The sequence below is a fragment of the Mustela lutreola genome, chromosome 11, assembly GCF_030435805.1.
Source record: "Mustela lutreola isolate mMusLut2 chromosome 11, mMusLut2.pri, whole genome shotgun sequence".
Classification (NCBI taxonomy): domain Eukaryota; kingdom Metazoa; phylum Chordata; class Mammalia; order Carnivora; family Mustelidae; genus Mustela; species Mustela lutreola.
The window spans coordinates 48,848,217-48,865,284 of NC_081300.1; the positions used below are offsets into that span (position 1 = coordinate 48,848,217).

Genomic DNA, 17,068 nt, shown 5'->3' on the forward strand with positions numbered 1-17,068 from the left:
TCTGGGCACTAAGTTTGGTTATTGTTACTAGAATGGTTACTGTTTCTAAGTCTTTACACGGACAGAGCTAGGAAACAGTGGTAGGAGGGTGTTTTGTCTTGAAGATAAAATAAATCACAAATACATAAACCCTCTTCCAATGCAAATTCAAGAGTACAAGGTTTTCACTCAGCCTCTTTTACGTTACATCCATATCTCATTTTCCCACCCTGATCATTCTGGTTCTCAAGGCCACTTGGGATAACAGAATTAGAATTACCATGTAATTACTCATTTGGTTTTTTGTCATATCATACATACAACAATCTCAGGATAATAATATTAACACTATCACAAACAACAAGATCTCTGAAAACTGTTGAAAATTGTTAAAAAATTGTTTTTTACATGTAGTTCTTTAGGGTATATTCTTCCTAAAAAGATACAAATTACTACGCTTAAAAATCACTTGTACTTTTCACTCTGTATGGTTATAACAACAAGATACACATTTAAGTTTGTTTACTTCATTTTCCACTTTTAGGAATTTGATTTTGCTTTATAATTGTATAAAATATGTATCTGGTTTCAAATCAAATCTATAAAACAAGACATATTCAAAGACATCTCCCTTCTACCTTTGTCCGCCATACCACATTCCTTCTTTAGATGGAAACATGTTTTTTGAGTGTAATGGTTAATTCCTCCATTGTCTGCTTTCTTCATATAAACTCTGAATTATCCTAATAGTTATATTTACAATAATACTAAAACATAATGTATATATACAAAACCTAATTTCCTCTTTAAAAAAAAAGAGCCAGAGTATGTTGGTCAACTGGTTCCCGTATATACAACACTGAAATGAATCACTCATGTTCTTAGCCTTACCTTCTTTCTCCCACAATATTTTGATTTAAAGTTACAGTATTTAGTTCCAGTTAATAACCAGAGGCAAGCAAACGGTTTACTAAACTTTCCATAGTCTCCCTCCAATCCTAACCTATTTTTTGACAGTTATACTTTATCTGTGATGATAGAACTTATAACCATTACACAAACTCTAACCCTTCCTTTAACTATCATTTACTCTTAGTTCAACAAATACATACATATTTAATGTCTACCATGAGCCCTTAAATTGGTCTCTCTCCAGTCATCTTGGCTGTCTGAGACATCTTCTAATAGACCAATCAGAAAAGGTTAATGAGAACAAAATTCTCTGAATTCTTATACATTCATAGCAATTTATAGCCTTTATACTTGAAAGTCAGTTTGGTTATAAACTCTTAGCTTACATTTTTGTTCCTTGAATACCCTAAATGTTATTTCATTGAAATCATAAAGCATTGAGATCAGATTTTTCTTTCTCTTTTAAAGTAAAACTTGACTTTTTTTCCTAGATACCCAAAGACTTTTTTTTCTTTTCTTGAAGATTCAGTTATTTTACCAGAATATGGCTCAGTGTTTTGTGTTCTCAGTTCCCCCAGTATGCAATGTGTCCTTTTAATATTTAGTTTTAAATCTTTTAACTTGGGGACTTCTTTTCTGAAATTTTAAATTTTAGCAGTTGTTATATTCCATTGCTTTGGTTTTTATTTTTCCTTTTCTGCAAGGACTCCAAATACACTACTATTAGATATATTTGTCACTTTCCTGAAATACTTTTTATCTTTTTGATTTTAGCAATTTTTCTTCTTTTTACCTTGTTTCTCTTAAGGCATATCTGTCATATTTATTTGATCTGTGTTGCATCAAGCTTACTCTTCTCTTTCATAAAATTATCTTCCTTTCCTTCTTAATTCTTTCCTAAGTTCTGTTATCTCATTTCTAATTATGATCTATTTTGTTCTTTCATCTTTTATCATTTTAGTTTGTTGGCTCATTTTGAATCATTAGGTTTTAGTTTTATGTGCGTATCTTTCTAATATATTCTCATTTGTCTATAAAGAAGTTATGCTATTCCTTGTCATTTTTCAATAACTGTGTATAGGGATCTACTTGTGATCCCTTCCAACTTTTATCTTTCATCTGCACCTACTGTCTCCATTCTAATAAATTTGGTCTCTATTCCCTCAGTTCTTCCTTAATGGGAAGGCTCTCTAGAGGAAAGGAGCTATGGCTGGTTAATTTTGAGAGTTGTCAGACCCAGGCATTTCCAATTCCTTTAACCTTTAGCATGGACCTATTACCCTCACCCCAAAATGGAGTCTGAAAGAGTCCTCCCAAGGCTGTTGTTTCTACATTAATCTAGACTAGCCAATGAATACTTGTTAGCAATGTTGGAGTCCCTCTGTTTTCAGGGCCATCCAATGCCAATTAATTCTCTCTGCTGCTGGGCAGACAGATGTAGATCTAGTAGCTGTCAGTATTTTCTCACTACTAGCTCGTATTTCAGAGTTCAATAGGCTACTCTGTAACCTGGTTTTTATACAGATGTTTGCAGCTTTGGATTTTTTTGGTTATGCTAATCCAGTTGTTGACTATTTTTATCAAGATGATTTGGGAAGATTAAAATTCTACACAATTACCACTGGAATCCCAGAATTCCCCTACAGATATAATCTACAGGTTTTTCTTATACAGCAACTTACTATGGGAGACCGATGACTTGGGCTTTGAAGTAGAACAGGTTTGGGTTCAAACTCCAGTTCAGAATCCCAGCTCTGACTTCCTCATCTTTAAAATAAGGATGCCATACCACCACCTGCTTATAATATTCCCAGGATAAATAAAGTCTGTGTATGTATCTATGTGTGTATACACGTATGTTTGTTCACATGTATGTATATATTCATCATTTAGCACAGTGCTTAGAATAACTGGGCACTTCAAAGACATAAGCTGTTACATATAAGGTGTCATTGCTAAGGGGAAAAACAAAAACATCTTGACTGACCCCTGGGACTAGTAATACATTATATGTTTATTTAAAAATAAAATATTTAAAAAAACCTAAATCTTAAATCTTAAATCTAAATCTAAAAAAATCTAAATCTTAAATCTTGAATCTAAAAATTCTTAAAATAGTATACGTAACTCCTATAAAAGCATGTCAAAAATTACATTTATGTAACACCACACTATAGTTAGGCTTAAAGACAATCGATATATTTTTTTAACCAACTTCAATATCAAAAGCAAACAAACAGATCATATGCTACTTAATTTTTTGGACAAAAATAAAGTTCCAGGGCGCCTGGGTGGCTCAGTGGGTTAAGCCACTGCCTTCCGCTCAGGTCATGATCTCAGGGTCCTGGGATGGAGTCCCACATCGGGCTCTCTGCTCAGCAGGGAGTCTGCTTCCCTCTCTCTCTGCCTGCCTCTCTGCCTACTTGTGATCTCTGTCTGTCAAATAAACAAATAAAATCTTATAAATAAATAAATAAATAAATAAATTTCCAAAATACAGCTCCTACAGAACATACACAACTACCACTTAGTCACTATGTTAACTAAAGCAATAAAAAACACAAGCAGCATCTGCAAACTATGAAATGTCTTTGAATGAAAGCACCGTAACAATGAATTTCTTTTCTTTCATTCACTGACAAGCCTGACAGGCACATTTTGCTAAAGTATCTGCTGAAGGATTAAGGTAGGAAGGAAGGATGGACTGATGGAAAGACAACACACCATGAAGGATGGGAGCGGGACCTGGACACGATGGGAGGGAGCAGAGGACTAAATGAGATAGGCAATGGGGCTAGACAGGAAAAGGAGGTGCTAGCTAGGACAGGTACTAGACAACACATTAGGGTGCAGGGATGAGACATGAAGAGGGATGGGAGGGAAGGTACTTGGTAGAGGAAGGAGGCACTGAATGGGATGGGACCTGGCGGGGACAGGAGAGGACCAGTTAGGTGACTGGATGATAGGAGGACATAACAAGGAAAGAAGGGGAGAGGATGGAAATGGGAGTACAGAGCAAGAATGTATGGGGGGGGGTGCGGCAAAACAATATGAGGAGGAAGGCAGGACAGAATGGGTAGTACAGAAGGATGGGACAGAAAGACACAGATGGAGAAAGAAGATAGATGCCAGGAGGGTAGAACAAACAAACTTTTCCGTTGTTGCTGAACATTTGGTGAAAATGTACTGAATGAATAAATTAAAAATTAAACCGTAACTCTTTGGGAGCAAAGCCACCACAGAAGGCACACATTCAGAGTTGTTCTTTCACACTCTGTGTTTTAGAGAGCCAGGCCCCCAAGTGAGAAAAGCAGCAACGGTCCAGCACTGCTGGTAACTGGATGAGCACATCTCTCTCACTCTGGGGTTAAGAATCAGGAAAGTCTCTGTTGCCTTCAACCTACATGACATTCTCTACTAACAACTCTTTCAAAAAATATTAACTGCTGCCATATTTGGACCTTCCTGGGCTAATTTAACTGGAACAAATTAGAAAGAAAAAGGCATTAAGTATGCCTAGCGGCCAATGAAGAGTACAATTCTCAAAGGTTTATGCTAATTTATTTTCCAAAATTAAAGTATTTTTTAAAACTACATTAGCATAATATAACTCCTCATCTAAAACTATTTTATCATTCCTAGTCTGAAACTATTTTAGATATACTTACTGGGAGCATAGCTTCAGCCCATTCTCCATGTCCTCTCTGTAGAAGTTTGATTCTTTCCAGATCGTAACAAACTTGTACAAGATCACCCACTTGAAACTGTGAGGTGCCTCCTTCTGCACCCTGAGCAGCATCCCCACTTCGGACAATGTTTGCTTTCGTGAGAACAGCAGGATTGAAGGTCCACCTAAAAATCAAGACAAAACTCAAAATGGGTAAGTCTAACTTAATTTTAATATAACATTCTTAGTTAAACACTGAAGGAAAAATTCTGTGACACATCAACAGAGTAAAGCAATCCTTTGCAATGACAACTTGCATGATACATATTTCTTTTTATAACTGTATCATGTATCATGTATAACTTTTAAGAAAAGACTTATCTGTAATCACCACCCTAATATACTTCTCTCTTGCTTTCCTTTGCATGTTTCAAAAATTGTTATAAAATACATACTTATTGTTAAGTATTAAAACATTTCAGAAACATATAAAGTGAAATTTCTATTTCACACAAACACACCTGGATCACCATTTCCTATCCCACTACTAACCACTGTTAATACTCATTCTAGTGTCAATTATGCTCCAATTAAAAACAAAATCTAATGAAATTAGGACAAAAATAGACATCCTTGAGTATGTTATTTTATTTTTTATTAAATTTTCTTATTTTTTTATAAACATATAATGTATTTTTATCCCCAGGGGTACAGGTCTGTGAGTGCGCTACTACTTTAATGCGCTAATATTTATAATGGAGACAGAGTCATTTCCTTTTTCATAAATAGGAGATTTTATATATATCTCTTTTTCAGTGTGACAGATATAGTACTACTTATTTCAATTCACTGGCCACAGCAGCAGTCCACTGCAAGATTATACACTAAAGCAGTTGGCCATTTTCCTACTGTCATTTAAAGTATTTTCAAATTTTCACTATGACAAATAATACTATAAAGAACATCTCTCCATGAACATCTTAGTACACATGAGGTCAGTATTTCACTAGTGATTCTTAAAAAGCTACCTAATCATAGAATATATTTGCTTATGATTCTGATAGAGCCAAATTTCCCTAGATAGTGCAGCATTTCTCTATACCATTAATAAGCTCATGGATAAAAAAAGTACTACTTTCAACTTGTCACACATGGGTATTTCACAAGATTATAATCACCGCCTCAAAACAAATCTGGATTCTGATTTCTTCTTTGCTATACATAAGCATTTGTCTATGTTGCTACCATCTTCATGACTACCATTTTATTGACTACTTAATATTTTATCAAATAGAGGTACCACAATATATAACACATTTCCCCCCAGTCCTATATGTCACTCCACAGAAAAAAGGTTCCCCAAACAAGTTTTTACAATATGACATACTATTCCCTCCTCCCCTTAATTCAAATGGTCATCAGCATATAAAAGACTCTAAGAGATCATACATATAAAAACTTACTAAGTTCAAGTAACCATGTAAGCAAACTTTACTTTCTAAAGCAATCACAAAGAGAAAGAAGTGCATCTGACCAGTTAAGAAAAAAAAAAATCAGATATGCATACATTTTCTTCTAGCCTTACAATCCTGGTGCTTTTTACTTTGCTCCCAATACTCCAAAATTGATGAGACCTATGATAGCACCAGAGCATGACAGCACTCCCTCAAGTTGTTCCCTCTGCTTCCAGTGTTGCCTCCCTGATGAAAACTCCATCTTCTAAACTCACTCCACAGGTAATTTTCTCTCTGAAGTTTCTTCTGATTTGCCTCATTAAAATCACCATGCTTCAGAATACCATTAATACTCATCCATCATAATTACTTACACCATTTTAACACAGTTCTTCCTGGTTTTGTCTATCCAAACTAAAAGGGAAACCCCTTCAAAGCAGAGGACCATATCTTGTCTTTGTACTCCTAGCACTGATCATAGGGCTAATACAGGTTAAGTACTTATAACATTTTTGTTGAAAAAAAGAGCAACAAAAAAGATTGATTTTCTAGAATGCAAATGTCATATTTCTGTTGACACTACTGCCCTAGAAAGAATTCTGACCAAGAAAGAATTTGGCAAGCAATAATCCCAATTTATCTTAATATTTCCAAACAACAAACAAGGTAACAAAATGTTAGTAAAAAGTAACACTAAATGTTTACATGCTAATCTGAACTTAAATTGTGTAAATTTAAGATTTCCTTCTCTTTTTATTAACAGCTTTGAGATATAATTAATATACAATTCACTCATTTAAAGTGAAATTGGTGGTTTTAGTATATTTGTAGACTTATACATCCAAGTACTATCTAATTTTCATCATTTTCATCACCACAAGATACTCCAAAATGATTAGTTGTCGATCCACATTTACCTCTCACTCCAGCCCTTAACAACCATTAACATACTTTGTTTCTACGTATTTGCTTATTCTGGATATTTTACATAAATCACGTAATACGTGACCTTTTGTGACAGGCTTCTTTCACTGAGCACAATATTTTAAGATTTATCTATATGCAGCATATGTCAGTATGCCATTCCTTTTTATGGCTGAATAATATTCCATTATATGTATGCATCTTATTTTTTTTATCCATTGATCAGTTGGTTGACATGTGGGTTGTTTCCATATTTAGGGTGTTATGAATAACACTTACACAAAAATTCATGTATAGGTTTTTGTGTGGACACATGTTTTCAATTTTCTTGACTATAAACCTAAGAGTGGACCAGCTAGGTCATATGTTAACTCTATATTTAACATTTTGAGGACCTACCAAACTGTTTTCCAAAGCATCAAGACCACTTCACATTCCTACCATCAATGTATGAGGATTTCATTCTCATTTCTCCACACCCTCACCAACACTTTAATCACATACTTTTTTTATTTTAGTCATTCTAGTATGTGAAGTGGTATCTCACTGTGATTTTAAATTCCATTTCCCTAGTAACTAATAACATGGAGCATCTTCTTCATGGGTGTTAACTCCTAACCCATACTGTGACTGTATTTGGATAGGGCCTTTAAGGAAATATTAAGATTAAATAAAGTCATAAAGGTGGGGCACCAATCCACCAGGACTGATGTCTTCATAAGAGGGTCTGTTCCTCTTATGAAGAGAGAGAAAGGTCTCTCTTTCTCTCAGCATGCACAGAGAAAAGGCCATGTGAGGACATAACATTCCCTTACCCCAGCAGTAAGAAAACTGATTTCTGTTGGTTAAGCCATTCAATCTGTAGTATTTTGTTAAAACAGCCTTAGCAAATTAACACAATGCACTTATTGGTCATATCTGTATTTTCTTTGGAAAAATCTCTATTTAAATATTTTGTCCATTTTTAAAATGGGTTAGTTGTCTTTTATTGTTGAATTTTAGGAGTTCTTTGTATACTCTAGACACAAGTCCCAAATCAGACATATGATTTGTAAATATTTTCTTTTACTCCATTGTCTTTTCACTGTTAGCTTCCTTCAAAACACAAAATTTTTAAATTTGATGATGTCCAGTTTTACTTCTTCTTTGGTTCTTCTGCTTTGGAGGTCGTATGTTTAATCCAAAGTCGCACAGACTTACACTTCTGTTTTGTTCTAAGAGTTCTATAGTTTTAGCTCTTACACTTAGGTGTATGATTGATTTATTTCATATTTCTACATGGTAATATAGTTGGGGTCCAATCTTATTCTTTGCATATTGATAACTAGCTGACTCAGCACCATGTTCATTTCATTGCAGCTTTATTTATTGAATTATTTGAGGTATGACTGACATATAACATTAGATTAGTTTAAGGCATAGAACACAATAATTAGATGTTCATATGAGTATACCTCATTTTATTGTGCTGCATAGACAGTGTTTTTATAAATTAACAGTTTAGGGGCACCTGGGTGGCTCAGTGGATTAAAGCCTCTGCCTTCAGCTTGGGTCATGATCCCAGAGTTCTGGGATCGAGCCCCACATTGGGCTCTTAGCTCGGCAGGAAGCCTGCTTCCCTCTCTCTCTCTCTGCCTGTCTCTCTGCCTACTTGTGATCTCTATCAAATAAATAAATAAAATTTAAAATTAACTAACTAATTAATTAACAGTTTATGGCAACCTTGTGATGAGCAAGGCTACTGATGCCACTTTTCCTATAGCTTTCACTCACTTCCTACCTCTATCACATTTTGGTAATTCTCACAGTTTTCAAACATTATATTTGTTATGATGATCTGTGATCAGTGATCTTTGTTTTTGTTTTTTGGTTTTTTGCTGGATCAATGATCTCTGATGTTACTACTGCAATTGACTTAGGGAGCCAAACCCATGTAAGACAGAAAACTTAAGTCTATAAATGTGTGTGTCTGGATTGCTGCAAAGACCAGAAGTTTACCAGTTTTACCATCTTTCTCCCTCTCCTCCAGCCTCCCAATCCCTGAGACACAACATTATTAAATTAGGCCAATTAATTACCTTACAATGGCCTCTAAGTGTTCAAGGGAAAGGAAAATCACAAATCTCTCACTTTAAATCAAAAGCTAGAAATTATTCACCTTAGGGAGGAAGGCATGTCAAAAGCCTAGATAGGCTGAAAACTAGGCCCCTTTAACAAGTTAGCCAAATTGTAAATGCAAAGTAAAAGGCCTTGAAGGAAATCCAAAGTGTTACCCCAGTGAAAACATGAATGATAAGTGAAAAAGTCTTATTCCTGAGATGGAGAAAGTTTGAATGATCTGGATAGAAGATAAACCAACCACAACATTCCCTTAAGCCAAAGCCTAATCCCAAGCAAAGCCCTGACTCTCTTCAATTCTGGGAAGGCTGAGAGAGATCAGGAAGTTACCAAAAAGAAGTCTGAAGCTGGCAGAGGTTAGTTCATGAGGTTTAAGGCAAGAAGCCGCCTCCATGACGTCACAGTGCAAGGTGAAGCAGCAAGTGCTGATGGAGAAGCTGCCCCAAGTGACCCAGAAGATCTTGGTAAGATCATTATTGAAGGCGGCTACACTGAACAACAGTGCTTCAGTATAGACAAACAGCCTTCTCTTGGAAGAAGATGCTATTCAGACTTTCCACAGCTAGAGAGGAGCAGTCAGTGCCCAGATTAAAGCTTTTAAGAACAGGCTGACTGTCTTGTTAGTGGCTACTGCAGCTGGTGACTTTAAGGTGAAGCCAATGCCCTTGACCATTCTGACAATCCTAGGGCTCTGAAGAATTATGCTAAATCACTCAGCCTGTGCTCTATAAAGGGAACAGCAAGGCCTGGATGACAGCACATCTCTTTATAATATGGTTTACTGAATATTTCAAGCCCACTGATGAAACATACGGCTCAGGAAAAAAAATTCCTTTAGAAATAGTGTAGCATTGACAATGCATATGGTCACCCAAGAGCTATGATGGAAAGCACAATGAGACGACCGCTGTTTTCATGCCTCCTAATACAACAGCATCCTGCAGCCCACGGATCAAGGAATAATTCTGACTTTCAAATCTTATAATTTACAAATACATTTTGAGAGCATCTGAGTGGCTCAGCTGGTTAAATGTCCAACTCTAGATTTCGGCTCAGGTTGTGATCTCAGGGTGGTGTGATCAAACCGCAAGTCAGGTGCCCCACCAGCAGAGGTCTATTTGGATTCCTTCTCTCCCTCTGGCCCTCCCCTCAACGCTCTCTCCCCAAAATAAATAAATCTTTAAAAATAAATAAAGAGCACCTGGGTAGGTCAGTCGGTTAAGTGACTGCCTTCAGTTAAGGTCATGGTCCCGGGGTCCTGGGATCAAGCTCTGTATCAGGCTCCCTGCTCAGCGGGGAGTCTGCTTCTCCCTCTGCCTCTCCCCCTGCCTGTGCTCTCTCTCTCTCTGTCAAATAAACAAAATATTTATAAATAAATAAATAAATAAATAGCGTAAAAATAAAAATACATTTTTGTAAGGCTTTATCTCTCATAGATGGTGATTCTTCCAATGGAATTCAGCAAAGTAAACTGAAGACCTTTGGAAAAGGATCTGCCATTCTAGATGGCATTAAGAACTTTCACAATTCATGGCAAGAGGGCAAAATATCAACACTAACAGGAGTTTGGGGAAAAGTTGATTTGAACCCTCATGGGTGACTCTAAGGGGTTCCAGACTTAAGTGAAGGAAGTCAGTGGAATTGTGCTGGAAACAAGAAAAGAACCAGAATTAGGAGTGCCGCCTGAGGATCTAACTGCATGGCTACAAGCTCATGATCAAACTTTAACAGATGAGGAGTTCTTTCTTATAGATGAACACAGAAAGTAGCTTCTTGAGAAGAAATCTACTGGTGAAGATGCTGTAGAGATTGTTGAAATGACAACAAAGGATTTAGAAATTACATAAATTTGGGTGACAGAGCTGAGACAGGTTTTGAAAAGACTAACTCCAGTTGTGAAAGTTATTCTGTGGGTAAAATGCTATCAAATAGCACTACATACCACAGAGAAAACCATCCATGAAAGAAAGAGTCCATCAATGCAACAAAGGTCACTGCTGTCTTAAGAAACTGCCAAAGGGATGCCTGGGTGACTCAGTTAAACATCAGCCTTTGGCTCAAGTCATAATATCAGGGTCGTGGGATCGAGTCCCTAATCAGGCTCCTTACTCATTGGGGAGCCTCCCTCTCCCTCCCTGCCATTCCTCCTGCTTGTGCATTTCCTCTCTCTCTGACAAATAAAGGAATAAACAAATAATCCTTAAAATTTAAAAAAAAAAAAAAAAAAAAGGAAAGAAAAAAGAAATTGCCACAGCCACCCCAAGCTTCAGCAACCACCACCCTGATCATGCAGCAACCATCAACACTGATATGGGCACCAAAAGATGAAAACTCACAGATAGCTTAGATTATAGTTAATGTTTTAGCAATAAAGTATTTAAGGTATAACTGCATATTTAATAAACTACAGTATTGTGTAAACATAACTTTATACACACTAGGAAACCAACACTTCACTTGACTCACCTATTACAATGGTCTGAAACTGACCCTATAATATCTGCAAGGTAAGCCGGTATATGTTATCAGCATCATCTATTGAAAAAACTGTTCTTTCCCCCACCAAACTGTGCTAGACCCTTGTCAAAAATCAAATGACCTTAAATGCAAAGGCTTATTCTCAAACTCTCAACCCCTGTCCCATCAATCTACATGTCCATTTTATGTCAGTAATATACTGTCTTGATACTGTAGCTTTATCATAAATTTTGAAATTAGGAAGTGTGAGTCCTCCAATTTTGTTTTTCTTTTTAAAATTATTTTGGCTAATCTGGGTCACTTCAATTTCCATATGAACTATAGAATTAGGCTGCCGATTTCTATAAAAAAGGCACCAGGGTTCTTTTTTTGTTTTTGTTTTTTTAATTTTATTTATTTATTTGACAGACAGAGATCACAAGTAGGCAGAGAGGCAAGCAGAGAAAGAGAGGAAGGGAAGCAGGCTCCCTGCTGAGCAGAGAGCCCGATGCGGGGCTCGATCCCAGGACCCTGAGACCATGACCTGAGCTGAAGGCAGAGGCTTAACCCACTGAGCCACCCAGGTGCCCTGGCACTGGGGTTTTAATATGGATTGCATTAAATTCGATTAGTTTGGGGAAAACTGCCATGATATATGCTGAATTATGTCCTCCAAAAAGAAATGTTGAAATCCTAATCACCAGTACCTCTGAATATGACCATATTTAGAAACAAGGTCTTTGCAGATGTAATCAATAAAAGGAAGTCATACTGGATTAGGATGGGCCCTAAATCCAATGAGTGGTGTCCTTATAAGAAGGTCATATGAAATTAGCTTTGGTCATTTTTATGTAAAAGATTTTAGAATTCCCATGAGTTCAATTAACTTCCCTCTATGTCTTCTCAGGGTTCTTTCCTTATGGATGGCAAAGCTACAAATATTGACCAAAATAAAACAGTGGAGTTGGGGAATTGTTTACGTGGCTCTCCATCTCAAATGATTTTCTACAACTAGCTGAGTTTGACCAATCAGATTGATTTGAATGCATTTGAAAATAAAATCTATACCCAGCGGGGGGAAAAAAAAAGAGGACCCATGAAGACACACGGACACACAGAGTCACCGAGGAGAAGGTCATGTGAAGACAGAGATAGAGAAATGAGTGATGCATCTGCAAGCCAAGGAACACCATGGATTGCCAACAACCACCAGAAGTTAGGAGAAGCATAGAACAGATTCTCCCTTAGAATTTCCACAAGGATCCAATCCCACCAACACCTTGACTTTGGACTTGTATGTAGCCTTCCATAAATGTGAAAGAATAAAGTGCTGTTGTTTAAGCCACCAAGTCTGTGGCAATCTGTTATGGCAACCCAAGGAAACTAATACACCATCTGCATAGTATCAGATCTCCCAATCCATAAGCATAAGATGTCTTTCCATTTACTTAGATCTTCCTCAATTTCCTTCAACAATGTTTTGTAGTTTTCAGTGTACTAGTCTTGGACTTACTTTTTTAAAGTAATCTTTACAGGGGCACCCGAGTGGCTTAGTTGGTTAAGCATCTGCCTTAGGCTCAGGTTATGATCTCAGAGTCCTAGGATTGAGTCCCACATCAGGCTTCCTTGCTCAGCAGGGAGTCTGCTTCTCCCTCTACTCCTCACCCAGCTCATTCTCTCTCTCTCAAATAAATAAAACCTTAAAGGAAAAAAAAAATCTCTATATCCAATAGGGCCTCAAACTCATGACCCCAAGATCAAGAGTCACATGCTCTGCCAACTGAGCCAGCCAGGCTCCCCAAGTCTTGCACTTCTTGGGCTAAACTAATTCTTAAGTATTTTATTCTTTATGATGCTACTATAAATGAAACTGTTTTCTTAATTTCATTTTCAAATTGCTCATTGCCAATCTACAAAAACGCAACTGACTTTTCTACATTGATCTTGTACCCTGCAACTTTGCTGAACTCACTTATTAGCTCTAATAGATTTTTGTGAATTCCTTATGCTTTTTATATACAAGATCATGTCACCTGTGAATAAAAATGGTTTAACTCCTTCTTTTCTCTTACTTCCTCCTTTTATTTATTTTTCTTGCCTGTCTTGGCTAGACCCTCTAGAACAATGCTGAGTAAGAGTGGGGAGGACAGACATTTTTATTCTGTTCCTGTTTTTACGGGAAAAGCATTCAATCTCCACCAATTATGATATTAGCGTGAGTTTTCACAGATGCCCTTTACCAGGCTGAAGAAGTGCCCTTCTGTTACTGCTTTATGTAGTTTTTACCATGAAAGGAAGTGGAATTCTGTCAAAGGTTTTTCTTCATCTCTTGGTATTATCACATGTATCCTTAAGATTTTAACATAATTAGAGTTAATTCTACACTCTAGTAAGCAATTTCATGTTAATTGTTTCATTATCTATATAGAATTCCTCCCCTAAAGAACTCAACAAGTTCGTTTCTTTATGTATATGTCAGTAATAAAGCTTTGACAACTATTCAATTTAACTACCACTTTTTCTTTAAAATACAACCATATTGGTAAATTGAATATATTTTATTTTATGTTTTAAAGAACAGAATTTTTTTTTTAAGATTTTATTTATTTGACAGACTGAGATCACAAGCAGGCAGAGAGAGAGAGGAAGGGGAGCAGGTTCCCGGCTGAGCAGAGAGCCCGATGCGGGGCTCGATCCCAGCAACCTGGGATCATGATCTGAGTCAAAGGCAGAGGTTTTAACCCACTGGGCCATCCAGGCACCCCAGATGAATATATTTTAGCCCTTAAGAGCAAATAATAAAAACCTCCAAGAAACTTGCAACCTAGAGGCAAAATAAATAACCATTTTCATATATAACAGGAGACCTAAACAGAGGAATGCATATACCAGGGAGAGTGGAATACGAGAGAAGGTTCCCAAAACACAAAAACACAGTATTTATGGGATGCAGAGGAGTTAATCCAGACAAAGAGGGAGAAAAAAGTATTGCACATAGAAGAAACTGTATGTACAAAGGTACAGAGTGAAGAAATGCATGCAATTGATGTTACTAATAAGGACTGATACATGCACATATCTGTGGCAAGAAAAAGCTATGCTACCAAGAGATGACTCTCTGGAGATATGGGTCAGAGTTCTAATTTTATTCTTCTCATTCAGACTGATACAGTCCATTGTGAACAAAAAACTTTTTAACTATATTTTACCTCATACTGATACAACATATTCTGCTCCAGCAGGAAGAAAAAAGTAGATAAAACATTGTATCATAAATATATTCATATAAATTCATATACATACCACACACACACTTCTTATCACTTGTTCTCCTCCACTTTACCAACATATTCTGGATTTTTATCTACTATCTAACAGCTAGCTTTAAGGAGTCTTTGATTATAGCACATTATTTGCTTTCTCTAAGGCTCTTTCCTCTACATACTAACTTTATTTACCATTACTAAAAATTAAGAAATATTACCAACCTATTGCCACTTGGATACTGTACTACAATGTCATGATCTTCATCAATGCCACAAACAGTTCCAGTTGTAGTTAAAGTCTCAAACATGCCATCAGTCCAGCCTCCATGACCGTGCTGCAAAGACTGTACAATTTCTAGGTCAAGATCTATATTTACCAAGTCACCGATCTGCAATCCACCAGGATTCCTATTGCCATTTTGCTCGCCTGTAATTATAGAGGGAGTTGAGAGAGGAAAAGGAAAACCACAACAATATCATGCAACTGCATTATTTTTAAATAAAAACAAGCTCTACATATTTTCATCTTAATCTAATCTTAAAATGTTTTGAGAGAATACTCAATAAATATCAGATTCTGGAGTTAGCATCAAAAGAAAGAAAATAATCAGACTCACAAACTCAAATAATGTGATGATTTACAACAATTGAACAAGAGCAGAATCTATTAGACTATGCAAACCTATATCAAAGTTCGGGGTTTTGAAAACATTCACTTTTCTGCCTGGATGACTTGCTGACTATTCATGCAATAACTACACTACAATTACGTTATTGAGGTTTGGTAACTAACTATAGTCACAATAATTAGCTAGAAAATATGAAAGAGAACCTTGAAATTATTTTCTTCTCTGAACTACTTAGTACTATTTTTTACCAAATGACCCCTGTGATTTTTTTCCTAAGGAACATTTTTAAATATTTGTAAGTTCTTTCCTTAGATTATTTTCGAAACTAGTTCTAGTCAGGATTCATGATCAGAAAACACCATGACAAGGGATCCAAAATATGTATGCTGATTCTACACTTTTCCTCTGAAGGCAAGACACAAAACAAGGAAGTTTCTGAAAGCAAGAAAAAGGGATGATCTTGTCAAAAATATAGATATTTCTTCCACATTCTCCTAAAAAAAAAAAAAAACCAGGGTATGCTATAAGAAAACAGCACTTTTTAGCCAAAAGGGAGATAAAGAGGAACATAGGCAAGCATTCGGAGACTAAAGCCTGAATTAGAAGAATGTGGTAAATATTCACCAGCAATAAAGAATCCGTAATATGAGGAAAATATTGTTTTCTTATCTTTTTCTTATTTAATGACACATGAAAATTTGTTAATTATATAACCTTAATTTTTTATTTTTATATTTAGAAAGCGATTTTACAAAAATTCTAAGGAATTTATAAGCATTAAATTGTCAGATTCTATTATCAATACTTAAGACATACTGAAAGTCTAACACAAATTCAGTATGTCTAACAAAATTTTTCAACATGTTTATAACCAAAAAACAAAGGTTTCAAAAAGATTATGACACATAAGTAGTATATCAATTCTCAAGATATGACAACTTCTTCAGAGTCTGAATAAATTTTAAAAATGCATACTTCAAAAACCAAAATAAGGGGCGCCTGGGTGGCTCAGTGGGTTAAGCCGCTGCCTTCAGCTCAGGTCATGATCTCAGGGTCCTGGGATCGAGTCCCGCATCGGGCTCTCTGCTCAGCAGGGAGCCTGCTTCCCTCTCTCTCTCTCTGCCTGCCTCTCTGTCTACTTGTGATCTCTGTCTGTCAAATAAATAAATAAAATCTTTAAAAAAAAAAAAAAACAAAATAAAACCCAAAAAGTATCTCCTTAAATAACTTTTTTTAGAGCCTAATTTAAACATTTTCTGATTTCATAAATTCTGACACACTATTTAGTAATTTTCACTAGTCTGCTGACTCACCTAGCACAGGGCAGTGATCTCTGTAGAAAGAACCTCCCTTGGCATCCTGGACACACTTGAGATCAGACTAAGAAGAAAAGAAACCAGAAAAATCACGCTTGAAAACTTCAAGTATAGCTCAGTACCTAAAATAGGCAAAAATGTTCATTCAGAACATACCCTCCACAAAAGTTAGTAGCTCTAGGTTAACAGTCACACTAAACACTGCTTTCAAAAGCACCCATCAAAAATTAAAAGACTGGGGACGCCTGGGTGGCTCAGTTGGTTAAGCGGCTGTCTTTGGCTCAGGTCATGATCCCAGCGTCCTGGGATCGAGTCCCACATCGGGCTCCTTGCTCAGCAGGGAGCC

General features: G+C 36.4%; 1 protein-coding gene across 1 annotated transcript in view; it reads right to left on the reverse strand.

Annotated features, from left to right (window-relative positions):
• The window catches only part of MIB1 (MIB E3 ubiquitin protein ligase 1), a 138,034-nt gene that overhangs the window by 88,006 nt on the left and 32,960 nt on the right, over positions 1–17,068 (reverse strand). Inside the window, exons 5-7 of the mRNA XM_059138816.1 lie at positions 16,720–16,786; positions 15,000–15,204; positions 4,560–4,743 (exon numbers count right to left, since the gene is read on the reverse strand). Coding sequence (XP_058994799.1) covers positions 4,560–4,743; positions 15,000–15,204; positions 16,720–16,786 — 456 coding nt within the window. The remainder of the gene's footprint in view (positions 1–4,559; positions 4,744–14,999; positions 15,205–16,719; positions 16,787–17,068) is intronic.